This window comes from Eleutherodactylus coqui, chromosome 13 (assembly GCF_035609145.1).
Source record: "Eleutherodactylus coqui strain aEleCoq1 chromosome 13, aEleCoq1.hap1, whole genome shotgun sequence".
In the NCBI taxonomy this organism is placed as follows: domain Eukaryota; kingdom Metazoa; phylum Chordata; class Amphibia; order Anura; family Eleutherodactylidae; genus Eleutherodactylus; species Eleutherodactylus coqui.
Genome location: NC_089849.1, coordinates 119977650 through 119997913, shown reverse-complemented (window position 1 = coordinate 119997913; position 20264 = coordinate 119977650). Strand labels below are relative to the sequence as shown.

At 47.6% G+C, this 20264-nt stretch overlaps 1 protein-coding gene across 4 annotated transcripts in view; it reads left to right on the top strand.

Annotated features, from left to right (window-relative positions):
- Window positions 1-20264, top strand: part of ENDOV (endonuclease V) — a 165435-nt gene that overhangs the window by 65492 nt on the left and 79679 nt on the right. Inside the window, exon 8 of one of the 4 annotated variants that reach the window (XM_066587955.1) lies at window positions 661-719. The exons of the other annotated variants lie outside the window; for them this stretch is intronic. Coding sequence (XP_066444052.1) covers window positions 661-714 — 54 coding nt within the window. The 3' untranslated portion in view covers window positions 715-719. The remainder of the gene's footprint in view (window positions 1-660; window positions 720-20264) is intronic. 4 annotated transcript variants of the gene reach the window in all.

Sequence of the window (20264 nt, the reverse complement as noted above, 5' to 3'; positions counted from 1 at the left end):
TGAGAAACAGCCGGAGGGTCAATGTTTTACTAAGTCACATGACTGTGTAAAAAGAGCATGTTAGAGAGGCAGAGTCTCTTAGAAACCAAGATAATTGGAGGTTCACCAATCTGTGCAAAACTGCATCTAAAAATTGTGGAACAATTTCAGAAAAATGTTTACTAATGTAAGGGCTTATTCCCACGAGCGTATATCGGCCGGCGTTTTTAACGTCCGGCCGATATACACTTCCATGTAAGGAATCCCCTCTCACCTCTCTGCCTCTACCCTCTACTCCTGCATTTGCAATGGGAGGGGACGGAGGGGTGCCCCCTCCGGCCCACTCCCATTGCAAACCGCTCTGAGGGGAGGAGAGAAGCAGAGAGATGGTGAGGGGGAGGGATAGCGTATATTAGCCTGGCATGAAAATCCAGCCGATATACGCACGTCTGAATAACCCTAAAATTGCAAAGACTTTGAAAATCCAACCATCTTCAGAGCATAATATCAAAAAATTCTGAGAAGCTGGAGAAATTAATGTGCACAAGGAACAGGGCAGCTTGGATGCTCGGGATCTACGAGCCCTCGGGCAGCACTGCATGAAAAACAGGCATGATTCTGTAATATACATCACTGCACGGGCTTAGTACATCACTGTAATTGTCCCATTCACTTCAATAGGATTCATCCTGCAGTACCAACCTGGACCACTGTGCAATGTACGGAGCTGTCTGAAAATAGTGAGAAATCCAAGACATTTTCAGTTCCTTTGAACTGGTATATAGTTAAAGGAACACTCCATACAATGATAGATTAGACTATGCCTTGTGCGGTGGCTGTGGATCCTAACAGCTGCAAGACAATGTATGGCACTGTGCGTGGTTTACAATGAAGAGGCCGCAGACTCACCCGAGTGTTGCAGTCCCTTCAAACATCTGGCCAGCAAGGTGTGAGGAGTCATTCCCCATCAATCTGACATTAATGGCCTTAGCCTGAAGATAAGTTATCAACATCATAGTCACAGAAATTCCCTTAAATGGGATGATAAAACACAAAGGGGCTGTCTGATTTTTAAGTTCAATTCCAAAAAAGTTTGTGTACTGTGTAAAATGTAAATAAATGTAAAGAAAAAGTGAATGCAATGATTTGGAAATAGAGATGAGCGAGCGCACTTGTCCGAGCTTGATACTCGTTCGAGACGCTCGTTACTCGAGACGAGCACCACGCGGCACTCTACTCAATTACATTTCCTTCCCTGAGAAATTTGCGCCCTTTTCTGGCCAATAGAAACACAGGGAAGGCATTACAACTTCCTCCTGTGACGTTCCAGCCCTATCCCACCCCCCTGCAGTGAGTGGCTGGCGAGATCAAGTGACCCCTGAGTATTTAAATCAGCCCCGCCCGCGGCTCGCCGCAGACACACGCTAAGAGAGATCAGGGAAAGTGCTGTTGCTGCTATAGGGACAGTGTTAGCGTCTTCAAGAACCACAACGGTCCTTCTTAGGGCCACAGCTCACCTAGTGCATTACTGTTGTGGCTGCTGTGAGCAGTTTTGCACATTTTTTTTTTTTATGTATATCGGGCATGCAGGCTATAGCGTTCTCAGGCTGCAGGCTGTACTTGAGTATAGGGGCAGTATTGGTCAGGCAGGGACAGTGGTAGTGTAGAATCCTGTCTACAAGGACCCCAACGGTTCTTCTTAGGGCAACCTACGACCGTGTGCATTTAACTCCGTGGTTGCTGGGAGTTGTAGTACCGCAGTATTGCACAGCAGAGCCTGCGTGTGGCCTTCATTTAAATATTTTTCTGTCCGCATTTTGCATTGCGTCAGTTCAGTCTGCCTCTAAGTGTATGCCAAGAAACCACAAATTTTCTACGCCGCTCTGTGTTATACGTGTGCTGTCTTGTCTGACAATTGCATGGTGTGTCAGGCACCCATACATTAAAAGTGCAATACACACTGCATAGCCTCAGCCTGCATTGCCTAGAAAAAAACAGGAGATTTAAAAAAGAAATCCTTTTTACGGCTACCGGTGACCCAGTGCATTTGCCTGCGTGGCCTGTGGGACTTCACGTCCATCCAAACTGCATAGTGCACAGCAAGGCCTAAGTGCAGCCTTCATTTAAATATTTTTCTGTCCGCACTTTGCGTTGCCTCGGCTCAGTCTGTCTCTACGTGTACGCCAAGAAACCACAAATTTTCCTAATTCACAAACATTTTTACACCGCTCTGTCTCTGCTCGATTCCTAATTCAGCATGCTGAGGGGTAGGGGTAGGGGTAGAGGACGTGGATGCGGTCGAGGACGCGGAGTCCCAAGTGAGGGTGTGGGCATAGGACGAGTTCCTGGTCCAGGTGAATCGCAGCCGGCTGCGGCGGGAGTAGGAGAGAGGACAGTTTCTGGGGTCCCCAGCTTCATATCACAATTTTTGGGTCCATGTTGTAGACCTTTATTACAAAATGAGCAGTGTGAGCAGGTCCTGTCGTGGAATGCAGAAAGTGCATCCAGCAATCTATCGACCACCCAGTCTTCTGCGCTGTCCACTGCTGCAACTCTGAATCCTCTGGCTGCTGCTCCTCCTTCCTCCCAGCCTCCTCACTCCATGAAAATGACACATTCTGAGGAGCAGGCAGACTCCCAGGAACTGTTCTCGGGCCCCTGCCCAGATTGGGCAGCAATGGTTCCTCTCCCACCGGAGGAGTTTGTCGTGACCGATGCCCAACCTTTGGAAAGTTCCCGGGGGATGAGGCTGGGGACTTCCGGCAACTGTCTCAAGAGCTTTCAGTGGGTGAGGATGACGATGAGACACAGTTGTCTATCAGTGAGGTAGTAGTAAGGACAGTAAGTCCGAGGGAGGAGCGCACAGAGTATTCGGAGGAAGAGCCGCTGGACAATGAGGTGACTGACCCCACCTGGTGTGATAAGCCACCTGGTGTGATAAGCCAACTGAGGAGAGGTCTTCAGAGGGGGAGGGAATTACAGCCGCAGGACAGGTTGGAAGAGGCAGTGGGGTGGCCAGGGGTAGAGGCAGGGCCAGAGCAAATAATGCACCAGCTGTTTCCCAAAGCAACCCTTCGCGCCAAGCCACTGTGCAGAGGCCAAGGTGTGGCAGTTTTTCACTGAGACGGCGGACGACCGTCGAACAGTGGTGTGCAACCTTTGTCGCGCCAAGATCAGCTGGGGAGCCACCACCACCAGCATGCGCAGGCATATGATGGCCAAGCACCCCACAAGGTGGGACGAAGGCCGTTCACCGCCTCCAGCTTGCGCCACTGCCTCTCCTCCTGGGCCCCAACCTGCCACTGAGATCCAACCCACCTCTCACAACACAGGCACGACCGTCTCCTGGCCTGGACCCACACCCTCACTTCCGCTGTCCTCGGCCCCATCCAGCAATGTCTCTCAGCGCCGCGTCCAGCTGTCGCTAAGAGAATCGTTGGAGCGAAAGCCCAAATACGCCACCACACACCCGCACGCTCAAGCTTTAAATGTCCACATAGCGAAATTGATCAGCCTGGAGATGCTCCCCTATAGGCTGGTGGAAACTGAGGCGTTCAAAAACATGATGGCGGCGGCAGCCCCGCGCTTCTCTGTCCCCAGTCGCCACTATTTTTCACGGTGTGCCGTCCCAGCCCTGCACAACCACGTCTCACGCAACATTGTACGTGCCCTCATCAACTCGGTTACTGGCAAGGTCCACTTAACAACGGACACGTGGACAAGCACAGGCACGGAGGGCCACTATATCTCCCTGACGGCACATTGGGTGAATTTAGTGAAGGCTGGGACCAAGTCAGAGCCTGGGACCGCTCATGTACTACCCACCCCTAGAATTGCGGGCCCCAGATCGGTGCTGGTATCTGCGGCGGTGTATGCCACCTCCACTAAACCTTCCTCCTCCTCCAACGCAACCTCTACCTCGCAATCAAGACTTGTCAGCAGCAGCACGTCGCCAGCAGTCGGTGTCGCGCGGCAGCACAGCGGTGGGCAAGCGTCAACAGGCCATGCTGAAACTACTCAGCTTAGGAGAGAAGAGGCACATGGCCCACGAACTGTTGCACGGTCTGACAGAGCAGACCGACCGCTGGCTTTCGCCACTGAGCCTCCAACTGGGCATGGTCGTGTGTGACAACGGTCGTAACCTGGTGGCGGCTCTGCAGCTCAGCAGCCTCACGCACGTGCTATGCCTGGCCCACGTCTTTAATTTGGTGGTTCAGCGGTTTCTGAAAGGCTACCCACACTTGTCAGACCTCCTTGGCAAGGTGCACCGGGTCAGCGCACATTTCCGCAAGTCCAACATGGACGCTGCCACCCTGCGCACCCTGCAACATCGGTTTAATCTGCCAGTGCACCTACTGCTTTGCGACGTGCCCACACGGTGGAACTCTATGCTCCACATGTTGTCCCGGCTGTATATGCAGCGTAGAGCTATAGTGGAATACCAACTCCAACATGGACGGCGAAGTGCGAGTCAGCCTCCTCAATTCTTTACAGAGGAGTGGGCCTGAATGGCAGATATCTGCCAGGTCCTTGGAAACTTTGAGGAGTCCACCCTGATGGTGAGCGGCGATGCTGCAATCATTAGCGTCACCATTCCCCTGCTATGCCTGTTGAGAAGTTCCCTGCAAAGCATGAAGGCTGATGCTTTGCGGGCTGAAACGGAGCGGGGGAAGACAGTATGTCGCTGGATAGTCAGAGCACCCTCATGTCTATATCTCAGCGCGTTGAGGAGGAGGAGGGGGAGGAGCCTGAGGAGGAAGAGACAGCTGGGCCGACTGCAGAGGGTACCCATGCTGCTTGCCTCTCATCCATTCAGCGTGTATGGCCTGAGGAGGAGGAGGATACTCAAAGTGATCTTCCTAGTGAGGAGAGCCATATGTTGCGTACAGGTACCCTGGCACACATGGCTGACTTTCTGTTAGCATGCCTTTCTCGTGACCCTCGCATTAGACGCATTCTGGCCACTACGGATTACTGGGTGTACACACTGCTTGACCCACGGTATAAGGATAACCTTTCCACTCTCATTCCCAAAGAGGAAAGGGGTTTGAGAGTGATGCAATACCACAGGGCCCTGGTGGACAAACTGATGGTAAACTTCCCATCTGACAGCGCTAGTCGCAGAAGGCGCCGTTCCGAGGGCCAAGTAGAAGGGGAGGCGCGTAGATGAGGCAGCATGTTCAGCGCAGGCAGGGGAACACTCTCCAAGGCCTTTGCCAGCTTTATGGCTCCCCAGCAAGATTGTGTCACACCTCCCCAGTCCAGGCTGAGTCAAAGGGAGCACGTAGCCGATCGTACGACCGTCCTCCGTGACGCCTCTGCTCCGTACAACTACTGGGTGTCAAAGCTGGACAATTGGCCTGAACTCGCGCTGTATGCCCTGGAGGTGTTGGCTTGCCCTGCGGCTAGCGTCTTGTCAGAGAGGGTGTTTAGTGCAGCTGGGGGAATCATCACGGACAAGCGTACCCGCCTGTCAACTGACAGTGCCGACAGGCTTACACTCATAAAGATGAACAAAGCCTGGTTTTCCCCAGACTTCTCTTCTCCACCAGCGGACAGCAGCGCTACCTAAAGACCTTTGTCAATCTGTGTATGATATTTGTCCTCCTCCTGAAACCTCTCATAATCACCGCGAACGGGCAATTTTTCTGTGGGCCAAAAGGCTCATATAACTTTTCTAAATAATATTTATCCGTTTCAGTTCTCATTAAAGCATTGAAACTTCCACCTGACCCAATTTTTATTTTGACTGGGCTGCCTCCAGGCCTAGTTAAAGGTGTTGTCGTGCAGAATAAAGTAAAGGTAAACACTTCTGTATGGCCATATACATGCACTTTGTAATATACATCGTGCATTAAATATTGGCCATACAGAAGTTATATACTTACCCCCCTGTGTTGGCGTCCCTGTCTCCATGGTGCCGACCGAATCCTTCTTCTGCCTTGATTTGACGCGCTTGCGCAGTCTGCCTCTTCTGTCCCGTTGAAGGTGCCGCTCCAGCGTGCTCGCGCCGCACAGCTGGTCTGGCAATTTTTCTGGGGTACATTTGTACTGGCGGTACACCAATTTTTCGGGCCCTCGCCTACAATGTAATCCAAGTAATTTTTATGGGCTTCGCCTGCACTCATGCTACACCACTGTGTCTGGGGTTGGCCTACACTTTTGCTACAGAAATGTAACTCTGTTCTGCCTACCTATACTTCTGCCACAGTAATGCTACAGGGGTCTGACTATACTTCAGCAACAGAAATGTTACTTCGGTCTGATGATACTTCTGCTCCTGAAATGTTACCTTGGTTGGTGTATACTGTTACTACTGTAATTTTACTAATACTGGGCTCTGCCCATAATGCTTCAACGGAAATGTTACTTGGGCATGTCTATACTGCTATAACAGAAATGTAACTAATGGTGGGCTCTGCCCATACTGCTTCTACGTAAATGTTACTGGGGCCTGTCTATACTGCTACTGCTGAAATCTTACCAATACTATGCTCTCCCTACACTGCTGCCAGGGAAATATTTATCTGCTGCTTTGCCCATACTGCTTCTACGTAAATGATACTGGGGTCTGACTATACTGCTACTGCTGAAATCTTACCAATACTATGCTCTCCCTACACTGCTGCCAGGGAAATATTTATCTGCTGCTTTGCCCACACTGCTTCTACGTAACTGTTACTGGGGTCTGACTATACTGCTGCTACTGCTATGTTACAGGGTTGTGGAAACGGAGGCTTCCCAAAGACATGATGGTGGCGAGGCCGCGCTACTAGGTACCCAGGCGCGACCACTTTTCAGCGACGCGGTCACTGGAAGGTGCATATAACCACGGACACGGGGACAGGACACGTACTGCCTCAAAAATATCCCCGTCCTCCTCCAACAATGAAAACATTCTTGGCAAATGCTTTCGCAGTGGTCCATCTGGCGGCAGTCCAAGAATTTCACCTTAAACGACACAATAAGAAAGCCCCCCACCACGGCCCACTTAATCCTGAACACATTCCGAAAACCAACTAAATAAAACCGCGCTACTATATCCACAGTCACGACCACTATCCCACCAACGCGGTTACTGGTAAAGTGCATATAACCACGGGGACACGACACGTATTGCCTCAAAAACATCCCCCTCCTCCTCCAACAATGAAAACATTCTTGGCCGAAGCCCACCTATATGTAATCAGACGTTAGCTTTGCTGTCCAGGGCACTGCAGTGGGATATATTTATGTACCGCCCGTAGGTTTCAGGGAGCCACCCATGCTGTGGGTCCACAGGAACTTCACATAGGGGAGTTGTTCCTGCCTGTGTCTATGTATTAAAAACCCTGGTCAGACTGGGGCATGCAGTGTGGGCCAAAGCCCACCTGTACTTTATCTGAAGTTAGCTCAGCTGTGCAGGGCACTGCAATGGGATTTATTGATGTACCGCCGGTGGCTTCCTGGGACCCACCCATGCTGTGGGTGCACACGGAATTCCCATTGCGGAGTTGTACATGCCTGTGACTACCTATAGAAAACCCCTGACTGACTGGGGCATACAGTGTGGGCCGAAGCCCACCTGTATTTCATATGACATTAGCTCTACTATCCGGGGCACTGCATTGGGACAGACTTCAGGAGCAATACAGCGCTAATGAGACGTGCACAGCTACGCTAGCATTGGAGTCCGCTGTAGGCCCATGATTGCTGAGGGTTTGTGCGCAGAGGCCTATGTCCTGGGTGCAGTGAAAGTCCGCTTCCTGCCTAGGATTGCTGAAGCTGTGGGCCGAGGCCTATGTCGTGGGCGCGGTGCAAGTCTGCCATGTTTGGCCACTCAGATCAATTTTTGGTTCATGTCTTGGGTTTCCTAGGACCCACCTATGCTGTTGGTGCAAACTTAGTTCCCATCGCGGTGTTTGACCTGTCTGGCACAAAGACACTGACTGACTTGGGTAGGGGGCAGAGCGCAGACGGCTTTCCCCTTGCAGTGTCGATTGAGCTATGCGACACCTTGACAGAATGAATACTGTGTGGCACATGGATTCCACATTGCTATGCCCACGTTTGCAGCTCCTGACGGAGGTGGCACAGGATTGGATTTCTCATTGCTTCTGTACAGCATTGTGGGCTATCACCCCGCCCTTTTTAAAGAGGGTCGCTGCCTGGCCCTGCCGACCCTCTGCAGTGTGTGCCTCCGATTCCTCCTCATGGCAGACGCACTTATAAATAGACATGAGGGTGGTGTGGCTATGAGGCCAGCGTGTGGCATGAGGGCAGCTGAAGGCTGCGCAGGGACACTTTTGTGTGCGCTCTGGACGCAGGGTCATGCGGGGGGCAGCATGTAACCCAGGAGAAGAGGCAGCAGTGTGTCCCGCAGGTAGTGCTTGTGCTTAGTTGGAGGTAGTGTGGTGCTTAGCTAAGGTGTGCCTTGCTAATGAGGGCTTATCCAAAGTAAAAATTGTTAGGGGGGGGGCACTCTTGCCGCTATTGTGGCTTAATAGTGGGACCTGGGAACCTGAAATGCAGCCCAGCATGTTGCCCCTCGCCTGCCCTATCCGTTTCTGTGTTTCCATCACTTTCTTGGGTTTTCCAGATTTTCACCAATGAAAACCTTAGCGGAGCATGGGTGATATACAAAAATGCTCGAGTCGCCCATTGACTTCAATGGGGTCCGTTACTCGAAACGAACCCTAGAGCATTGCAGAAAGTTCGACTCGAGCAACGAGCACCCGAGCATTTTGGTGCTTGCTCATCTCTATTTGGAAATCTTTTATAACCAAATTTTATTCACAATAGAACATTTCAGAAGGTGAAAGTGAGACATTTTCACACTTCATTTAAAAGAACTCATTTAGAGAATGATGGCAGCAACACAACTCACAAAAGTTCGGACAGGGCCATGTCTACCACCATGTAGCATCCCCTCTTATGGTAAGTGAGGAGACTAATCGCTGGAGTTTTGGGCGAGTAATGTTGTCTGATTTTTGTCTGATGTAGGATTCTGGCTCCTCAACGGTTCTCGGTAGTCTTTGCGGTATTTTTCATTTCATAATGCGCCGAAAAGATTTCGATTGGTGAAAGGTGCGGACTGCAGACGGCCAGTTCAGCACCCAGACTTTTCTTCTACAAAGCCATGCTGTTGTGATGGATGCAGTATGTGGTTTAGCATTGTCTTGCTGAACTATGCAGGGCCTTCCCTGAAAGAAACTACGTGTGGAGGGAGCATATGTTGTTTTAAAACCTCTATATACTGTTTAGCATTGATAGTCCCTTACAAGATGTGTAAGCTGCTCATGCCATAGGCACTAATGCAACCCCATTCCATCAGAGATTGACTTTTGAACAGGGTGCTGATAACCAGCTGGATGGTCCCTCTCCTCTTGAGTCCACAGGATATGATGTCTGTGGTTTCTAAAAAAAAATTCAAATTTTGATTAATCTGACTACAGAGTAGTTTTCCATTTTGCCTCAGTTCATTTTAAAGTACTTTCAGCCCTGAGAAGATAATGGTGTTTCTGGATAGTATGGATACCTGTCTGCTTCTTTGCATGATACAGCTTTAACTTGCATTAGTGGATAGTACAGCAAACTGTTCAGACAGTGATTTCTAGAAGTATTTCTAAGCTTGTACAGTGCTGTACATTACAGACTCTTGCCTGTTTTTCATGCAGTGCTGCCTGAGGGCTCATAGATCTCAAGCATCTAAGCATCCATTGTGCACATTAATTCCTCCAGATACTCTGAATTTTTTGATATTCTGTTCTGAAGATGGTTCGATATTCAAAGTCGGGAGTGTGGCTTAGGCTTGAAAGAGTGAGGACGTGCGGCTCGGAGCTCTGCTTCTGTTACCACACAGACAACCATCCTTGCAGCTAGACACCGCTTTCGCCGGCCATAATAAAAGGAGGAAGATGGAGGGGGGACCCGCTGCCTGTCGGCAGCACCCCGCTGAGCCAATTCCTGCATGGAACAGGCACCGCTAATACATTGAAGCGCCCTGCCAACATGGCATCAGACCACCACACGCAGCAGACTCCCCAATGCAACGGGGACGCAGGAACCCTGCTCTTACACCGGGACTGGCAACTATAGGACACCGTCAGTGAGGGTGACAGGGCCCTGCAGCTGGGAACACCATCACACTCTTCAGCTTCTTCAGAGACTTCTCTGGCTGGCCACAAAGAGGATCAGTTGCTGCAGACAGAATGCAGCTCCCACCAGCCACATGAAGGCCTGACAGGTGTGAACAGAGAAGAGAGTTGAGGCAGTACTGCTCCAATCTTCCCCACTACAACCCCCTTGGTGGGAAACACAAGTAACAGCACCTCCACTCCAGGCACCTGCACTCTGTTACCACCTTACTCAGCGGTATTGCCAAACACGCCTAAACCGCCATTAGACGACTACCAAACCCTGCAGGCAGTCTGGGCCATGATTCACTCCTTGCGTACAAAAATGGATCTTGAAATGTAACTTCGGCGCATCGAAGAAAAACATGTTTCAGCAATCTCCGCGGTTAACCACTCTGTGCAGGACCTGACAGAACAAGCCACTACTCTGGAGCAGAGCACTGAAAGTTCATAGATGGGGCCCCAACAACTAGTACTCACTGTCAAAAATCAGCAGAAGCAACTTAGGGAACTGACTTTCCAACTAGATGATATCGAAAATAGAGGCCACCGCAATCCTAAATTAAGAGGCCTCTCTGAGGACATTCTGTCAGATGCTCCATATGACCATGTGACTGCCATTTTTACAGGCAGAAAGAATAAATTCAGCGCATGGCATGGGAGTAGGGTCAGGTCAGCTATAACTACACTGAAATCACAATTTTGTCCGATGTTTCTAGGCCGACTATTAACAGTCGAAGGCTGATTCGTCCCTTACTAGCTGCAACACGCAGGGCTGACGCAACATACAGGTGGGGGCACCCTTTTCATCTGATTCTTCGAAAGCGTGACCCCATCTTCAAGGTGAGATCTCCTGGGGACCTAAAGGGGGCATTCGACTTTCTGGGGGTTCCTGCGATAACTGTCCTGGACAGAACCTTGCCACTAGAAATAGCTCCAAGAAATATGTGACACTGACATGTTCCTGGGCCTCGGACTTCTGGACGCAGCTTTGTCTCCAGTTTCTACAGACCATTTCACAGATGTGGGACATTGTCTCGGATTTCTCCAGGTTCAAATATTTCCCTTTCCTCAGCAGGGGAGATAAAGTTATTCTTTTCCTGTTACAGTAATTTTCAGCTGCTGTCATAGGTCATACAAGTTGCGGTTCTAGAGAACTGCTGTATTACTTTGATTTGATCTTACAGTAATTTCTCATTGCAGGGAATTTTGTTTTGCCTTTTTCCCCCTCATGCTGGGATCTGTTGCTGCCTTATTTGCCTAGTGCTTTTCTACATTTCCCGTGGTAGGGTATTAGGGGCCCTCGGTTTCGCCCTTTGGTTATAGGGGAACAGGTTCCCTGATTAATTCATAGTTGCTAACCTTTGGTTAGTTTAGGTTACTTGTATCTAATGTCTGCTCCCCCTTGTGTACTCATTCCCGTGTCCACCCCTCTTCACACCTTCCTCCTACCCCCCCCCCTTCCCCCGCCTTTATCTTTTTTTTTTTTCTCTCTCTCTCCCTAATATAGATCGACATAGCTCCACCTTGTGGTTATTTTGTACTTCGATGACTTTGCCTACAAATTCCTCTGACCTCACTGTTAGCTCCCCTAAGGCATAGGGCCTAAATGTTCCTGAGAAAATGCAGAAATGCGGTTTCCGGGTTCTCTGATGCCAGATTTCTAAACACTTACTACAACTAGAACCCAGATTCCAAGTCTAAATGTGTCTCTATACTTGTCGCCAACTCAATTCCGTGGGAGCACACACAGACACGCTGTGACTCCGAAGGTAGATATCTTTTCATCAAAGGTAAGCTCACCAGCACACCAGTTACTTGCTACTTTATATGTCCCCAACTCCAACCTGGTGGCTTTTCTGTAAAGAACCCTGGAGGACTTGGAGGAATTCAAGGCGGGCACCTTAATACTAGGAGTAGACTTTAATTTCCCATTAGACCCACACACAGACACCTCCAGGGGTAACAGTAGCCTTATGCTATCCACACACCGCAGGATTAGGAAAATACTCCATTAGACACCAGTTGGTAGATGTCTGGAGGGTCCTACACCCCAACAACAGTGACAATACATTCTTCTCCCCGCCACATAATTCATTCTCCAGGGTCAATTATTTTCTACTCCACTGAAAGGGGGATGGGGTGTCTGTACGTTAAATCGGGCTACGGGAGGATATAGGGGCAGGAGATGAACACATCGAATCTCTGTGTAGAAATACAGGGAGAAAAAAAATTAACAAAATACTGATAGGGGTTTTCTAAAGACCACCAAAAGCAACAGAAGAAACTGAAACCTTACTATTAAGGCAGATAGAAGAGGTGTCAAACTGCAGTGAAGTAATTGTTATGGGGGACTTTAATTACCCGAATACAATAGGGGGGTAACGAGGCCTGCAAATCTCACAGGGGTAATAGGTTTTTGAGAACAATTAGGCCTCATGTCTACGGCAAAATAACATTTAAAATCTGCAGCGTTTCTCCCGCACACGTGATCCACGGCCCATAGGGATGCATTGGACACCCACAGGTAGTTAAAATACCTGCGAATGTCATTTGCCCTTGAGGTGCGGATTGCGTGTGCGGTAAAACACCCGCAGCATGCTCCACTTCAGTGCGGGTCTCCCACGGAGACGGCTCCCGCAGGCTTCTATTACAGCCTATGAAAGCTGTCCGGATCCGCGGCATACCCGCAGCTGAATTTCTGCTCTCCAGCACGGGAGAGCAGGAGTTTAGAAAAAAAAAAAAACGTGCACGGCGCATGCGCACGGCATGCTGCCGACGAGCCGAGCATGTCCGCCGGGCCAAAGAAAGAAGGTCCAGCCACGAGGGCACATCCGCAGCGTCCGGACAGGTGAGTAATTTTTCTTTTTAGGTCTCATGTCTGCGGGAAAGGAGGGACCCGCTGCGGGATTCTGCATGGAGAATCCGCGGCGGGCCTGATTTTCTCCATGGACATGAGGCCTTAAAGATAACTACTTTACCCAAATTGTGCAGGAGCCAACTAGAGGCAGGGCCACTCTGGACTTAATATTAACTAACAAACTGGACCGAATAATGGGGGTGCAGGTCCAAGGACACTTGAGAAATAGTGACCACAATATAACGAATTTCCAGCTGTCATTCAATAAGAAACCTCATCAGGGAACGACAAATAAACTACATTTTAGTAAAGCAAAATTTGATCAGCTCATAACTATCGGTAACATTAACCCTTTCCTATCCACTGTCTGACCTGTGAAGACATTATGATTTAAGGCTGTACAGCTTCAATGTTGGAAGACATCCGTCAGGGTTCTCTTACTGTATATTGCTAGCCTCTCTGTTGTCGGAGCCTATCCAACGTGTCCCCTCATGCAATACTAGCTTTAGCCAGCTTATAGCGCTGTTGTATAACGGCAGAAAAAGAGTAAGCCCCCTAGGAAAACCAGGATACAAATTGGACTGGAAAGGGTTAATTGGGACAACACCCTCAAAACTAACAGTACAGAAAACAAATAGGAAAAGTTTTAAAACATCCTTATTACCTCATAGGAGCAGTTCATACCCTTTAAAAACAAAAGAACTACAAGTAGAAGGAAACCAATGTGGCTCGACATGACTGTAAGGGAAGCAATAAATGAAAAAAAAGAAAGCGTTTAAACTAAACCAAGAAGGCACCGAAGAAGCGCTAAAATCATACAGGGAAAAAAACTAAATATGTAAAGAAAAGATCAAAATTGCTAAGGAGGAGGCAGAAAGACTGATCGCCAAAGAGAGCAAAAACAACCCTATTAGTATTCTTTACTTATATTAACACTAAAAGGATTTGAACTGAGAGCATTGGCCCCTTAACAAATAATACAGAAGAAATCATAGAAGACTATAGAGGGAAGGCAAATCTATTAAATAGTTTCTTTTCAAGTGTATTTACAAATGAAAAAGAAATGTTAAATGAGATGCAGCGGAATAAAACAAACCCCCTGCAAAACATTATATATCTAACACAGGAGGAAGAGCAGAGCTGGTTAAGGAAGATTAAAATCGATAAATCGCCGGGCCCAGATGGAATACACCCAAGGGTTCTAAGGAAACTAAGTGATATGATAGCTAGGCCACTATTTTTAATATTTATGGATACTGTCAAGACTGGGCTTGTACCATTGGATTGGCGCATTGCCAATGTGGTTCCAGTTCCCAAAAAGAGGTCCAAAAGAGAGCCTGGTAACTACAGGCCGGTAAATCTTACTTCTATAACAGGAAAAATATTTGAGGGGTTTCTGAGAGACGCCATCGAAGAATACCTCAAAGAGAACAACGGAATAACTCCTCATCAGCATGGGTTCATGAGGGGTTGATCATGTCAGACCAATCTGATCAGCTTCTATGATGAAGTAAGCTCTAGGCTGGACCTGGGAGAGTCTATTCATCTCGTATATCTGGACTTCTCTAAAGCATTTGACACCATGCCGCATAATAGCCTGATATACAAAATGAGACCGCTCGGACAGGGTGAAAACGTGTGTATCTGGGTAAAGAACTGGCTCAGAGATAGAAAGCAGAGGGTGGTAATAAATGGTTCGTACTCTGATTGGGCCACTGTTGCTTGTAGGGTGCCACAAGGTTCAGTGTTATATTGAAAAGGATGCGGCCTATTTATCAACGACCTGATAGGACTGCACAGTAAAATATCAATATTTTTAGATGACACAAAATTATACAAGATAATGCATCGGAGGACATTGTGCGGCAACAAATGGACCTAGATAAACTGGGGGTTTGGGCAGAAAAATGGCAGATGAAGTTCAATGTGGAGAAATGTAAGGTCATGCACATGGGTAGGAGAAACAGATGTCACCAATATACACTAAATGGGGTACAGATTGGGAAAAGTGATATGAAAAAAGTCCTGGGGGTACTAGTGGACTGTAGATTTAACTAGAGCAACCAACGCCAGTCAGCTGCTGTAAAAGCTAATAAAGTCTTGGGGTGCTTTTTGAAAGAGGTATAGGGGCGAGGGACGAGAACATTCTTCCACTATATAGGGCACGTGTCAGGCCTCACATGGAATACTGCATACAGTTCTGGACACCGCTGCTCAGGAAAGATGTTGCAGTGCTTTAGGCGGTTCAAAGAAGGGCAACTAAATTAATACATGGAATAAGGCGACTGGAATACCCAGAGAGGCTAACAAAATTGGGATTATTTACCCTGGAAAAAAGATGGCTAATGAGCGATCAAATAACTATGAACATGAGGGGACAATAAAAGGATCTCTCCCATGATCTGTTTATACCCAGGACTGCGACGGTAATAAGAGGGCATCTTCTATGTCTAGAAGAAAGCAGGTTTCATCACCAGCACAGAAGGGGGGGTTCTTTACTGTAAGAGCATTGATACTGTGGAACTCTCTGCCTGAGGATGTGGTGATGGCAAAATCCATAGAGGAGTTTAAGGGGAACTAGACTACTTTCTAGAGCACTATGATATTACAGGATATAGACATTAGGTGACCAGCGGGTTGTTGAGCCGGGTCTACAGACAGGCAGAGGTTGATCGAGGGATTATTCTGATTGCCATTATGGAGTCGAGAAGGAATTTTTTCCCCAAAAGGTCTAATTGGCTTCTGCCTCTTGGGTTTTTTGCCTTCCTCTGGATCAACAGGGAGGTTGAAACAGGCTGAACTAGATGGACTTTGTCTTCATTCAGCCTAGCATACTATGTTACCACTCGACCCTTCCACTACTGACCTCGGCAGAAATACACATCACACTTTCTGACAACGCTCTTATCTTCTCTCTGTCATTCCCCACAACTCACAATAAGGCCTGGCATTGGCATCTTAATGAATCCCTCATCCATGGTCCGGAAACATTAGGCAAAATCCACAGGGCTTCGCAAGAATATTTTGAGAACAGTACTCCAGATGTCGATTCGATGATGATCTGGGAGGCACATAAATGTGTCATCCGGGGCTTTTTCATAAGCCTCGGTTCCCGTTTTAAAAAAGAGCGAGGCGCTCACCTCCGAGGGCTGCTAGATAAGATCCAGGCACTGCAACTTAAACACAAGTCTACTCAAGATAGTACAAGGGGGACGGAATTGGCGTTGCTTCGAGATCATGTGCAGTTGCTCTGTTTGGAACTGGTGAAGGGGACTCTTAGAAAAATGCAGATGTCACTTTTTGAATTTGGTAACAAGCCTAGTCGCACATTAGCTCGGGCACTACATACCACTACAGCGAGAACATATGTCCCTCACATTTCCACTTCCTGTGGTTGCACTCAGCATCTACCCCAACAGATCACTGAAGCATTTTGTGAATACTACCAGGCTCTATATAGGCTATCCTCCCCACAGTCAGAACATGACAGGGATTGTTGGAAGGCTGATATACAGAGATACCTTCAACATTCAAATTTGTGTAGGTTCCCACAGGAAGCTATAGAAGCAATGGAGGTCCCGATCACGCAGACTGAATTGGCCGCTGCCCTTTTGGAGACCCATATTGGGGAATCTCCTGGGCCAGATGGGCTCACCCTATCATACTGTAAAAAATATACAGAGACCCTGACCCCTCATTTCATACTGGCCTTTAATTCTCTTACCTCGGGAAACAATATGTCCAGAGAAACCCTAAAGGCTCATATTACGGTTATCCCAAAAGAGGGGAAGGACCCATCACAGTGCCAGTTACTAGTTACTATGTTACTCTTCCTCCTGTCCAAATTTGTGTGGGCGGACAAGCCAAAGCGCATAGCCCGTAACCTTTTGACCAGACTGAAAAATGAAGGGGTATGGGCCTTCCAAATTTTCCTCGATGTCACCAAGCAGCTCATTTGGTGTGTATAGTAGATTGCCACAGGCATTGGGCCCTTTAATCAGTGGATCGCCATAGAGCAAGTAGCCACACCTGTTTCTCTTCTGGTTCTTCCCTGCGTACAGGACCAGGTTTCTACAGAGCTGGTCCATCATCCCACAATCAGTCCTATGCTGTCAATAGCAGCTAAAGTATTTGCAAGGGCAGACATATCCCCCAGACCCTCTCCTATGTTCTTGGTATTGGGCAACCCTGCGTTTCCACCAGGCAACGAGAGCAAAGCCTTTTGCCTCTGGTTTTTGGGAGGTAGATTCCGAGTAGATCATTTCCTGCATGACGGCCAATTGCTATCTGTGGACCAATACTCCACGCTATTGAACTTAAATCTGCGGCGCTTAATATATCTGTCCTCCAAACTTTAGTAAGTGAACTTAGATTCCTTTTCATTTTTTTTGGCAAGGAACCACATTCAATACCTGGGCTAATTACCCAATACTCGGCTTATTACCCAATACTCTTAAGTAAGATTAGATCAGATCTGAACTCCTGGACCAACGGCCTCTTTTCTTGGTTTTGGTGGTGCGCTATATTTAACCCCTTAGTGACGGAGCTTTTTTGCTTTTTCCATTTTTGTTTTTTCCTACTCCCTTTTAAAAAATCGTAGCTCCTTAATTTATCCATCGACGTCGCTGTATGAGGGCTTGTTGTTTTTTGCGGGATGAGTTGTATTTTTCAATGGCACTATTTATTGTACCATATAATTTACTGAAAAACTTTTAAAAATTCTTAGCGGAGAGAAATGGAAAAAAAACAACATTCCACCATCTTTTGGTGCGTCCTGTTTCTAGAGCACACAAAGTGCAACAAAAACGACATGATATTTTTATTCTATGGGTCAGTACGATTGGTACGATACCAAACTTGTATAGCATATTTTTTGCTGTAGTACTTTTATTTTTTTTTTAAGATGTTTAATTTTTTTCAATTATTTTCTGCGGTCATTTTGTGCGCGCAATACCTTTTTTATTTTTTCGTCGACGTAGTTGAGCAAGGGCTCATTTTTTGCGGGATGTCCTGAAGTTTCCGATAGTATCAATTTGGAATACATACGACTTTTTGATCGCTTTTTATTGCGTTTTTTCTGGGAGACAGGGTAAGTAAAGTTTATTTCTGGTGTTCTTTATTTTTTTTTTTCAGACGACGTTCACCGTGCGGGAAAAATAATGCACTACTTTGATAGATCGGACTTTTACGGACGCGGCGATATCAAATACATATTTTTATTTTATGATTTTGATTTTTTAATAATGGATATGGCAAAAGGGGGGTAATTTAAACTTTTATAACTTTTTTTTTTACAATTAAAAAAACTTTATTGATAATTTTTTTTACATTACTTTGAAGTCCCCCTGGCGGACCTTAACATGCGATGCTTTGATCGCTCCTGCAGTATGACGTAATGCTATAGCATTACGTCATACTGCTTTTTTACAGGCAGTCTTTTAAGCCACCCTGTGTGGATGGCTTGATAGGCAGTCTGCTAAGGCAGCCCTGGGGCCATTCATTAGGCCCCCGGCTGCCATGACACCTGCACGGCTCCCCTGATCTCACCGCGGGGGGGCCGTGCGGGACTGTTCGGGGGATTTAAATGCCGCTGTCAGAATTGACAGCGGCATTTAAAGGGTTAATAGCTGCGAACGGCCGAGCACAGCTATTGCCCGCGGGTGTCAGCTGTAATAAACAGCTGATGCCCGCGCTGTATGGAGGGAGATAGCGCAGCTACCTCCCTCCATACACGTCCTGCAACAGCAGGACGTAGTTTTACGATAGGGCTGTCACTAAGGGGTTAAAATGGATATTCTTCCGAGTGCTATATGTTTCAGACTCTTCCCATTCATGTACCTAGTTACTATATTACTCTTCCTCCTGTCAAAATTTGTGTGGGCGGACAAGCCAACGTGCATAGCCCGTAACATTTTGACCAGACTGAAAAATGAAGGGGTATGGGCCTTCCAAATTTTCCTCGATGTCACCAAGCAGCTCATTTGGTGTGTATAGTAGATTGCCACAGGCATCGGGCCCTTAATCAGTGGATCGCCATAGAGCAAGTAGCCACACCTGTTTCTCTTCTGGTTCTTTCCTGCGTACAGGACCAGGTTTCTACAGAGCTGATCCATCATCCCACAATCAGCCCTATGCTGTCGATAGCAGCTAAAGTATTTGCAAGGGCAGACATATCCCCCAGACTCTCTCCTATGTTCTTGGTATTGGGCAACCCTGCGTTTCCCCCAGGCAACGAGAGCAAAGCCTTTTGCCTCTGGTTTTTGGCAGGTAGATTCCGAGCAAATCATTTCCTTCATGATGGTCAATTGCTATCGGTGAACGCGTTAATGGGGATGATGGACCCAACTCCGCTACCGGTTTGGCAGATTATACAACTGAGACTCTTTCATAGGTCTCTACCTCGCCCGAGTGCCTTCACATGCCCAAAAACTCAGTTCGAGTCTATCTGTGGTGTTGAAGGACCTTCCAGGCACACACTATCATGCATTTGATATACTTTACTCGCAATCCGGGTCACAGCCTCCAGGCTATATACAGAAATGGCAGGAGGATCTTGAAATCACACTTACTCCGAAGGAAAGGGAAAAAAGGTTCACTATCACACATTCCTCCTCCATATCTAGTAAGGTACAGGTATCCGGATTCAATGTCCACTCACGCTTGTACAGGGTGCCCTCCCATTTACATAAGATTTTCCTGTCAGTCTTCCCTCTGTGCTGGAGATACAGGTCTGAACAAAGGACTCTTTTGCATGTTTTCTGTGACTGTCCTGTGCTGGTGAGCTTCGGGGTGGAGGTTTGGCAGATTACTTCTAAATTTACACAATATCCCCTACCTAAATCTTCAGCCTGCTTTCTCCTACATCATAGTGATATTCCATTTTCGGTATATTAAAAAATCTGTGGTGCGCCATTTGGTTGGTGCGGTGAGATCTTGCATTCCAAGACTCTGGCGACAGACCGCCCTGCCCACGCTAGTGATGTGGCTCAATACAATACAGTGGATTATGGAGATGGAGGACCTTACAGCATCACTCAGGGGCTCACAGGAAAAGTTCATGAAGACATGGTTTCCTTGCTGTTCCCCTTTGTGTCTTCTTCTTAGGCTTGAATATAGCCCATCATAGGGTTAGATTGTTCTGTTCACAGGGTTTTTTTTCTCAGGGAATTGAAGACGGAAATGAATGTCTACAATTACCCAATGACTACCCCCGTTCCACCTTTTGTGAGATGTGTTGCTGTCATTAATTTCTGAATGAGTTAATTTTTTAAATGAAATTGAAAAATATCTCCCTTTCATTTTTTGACATC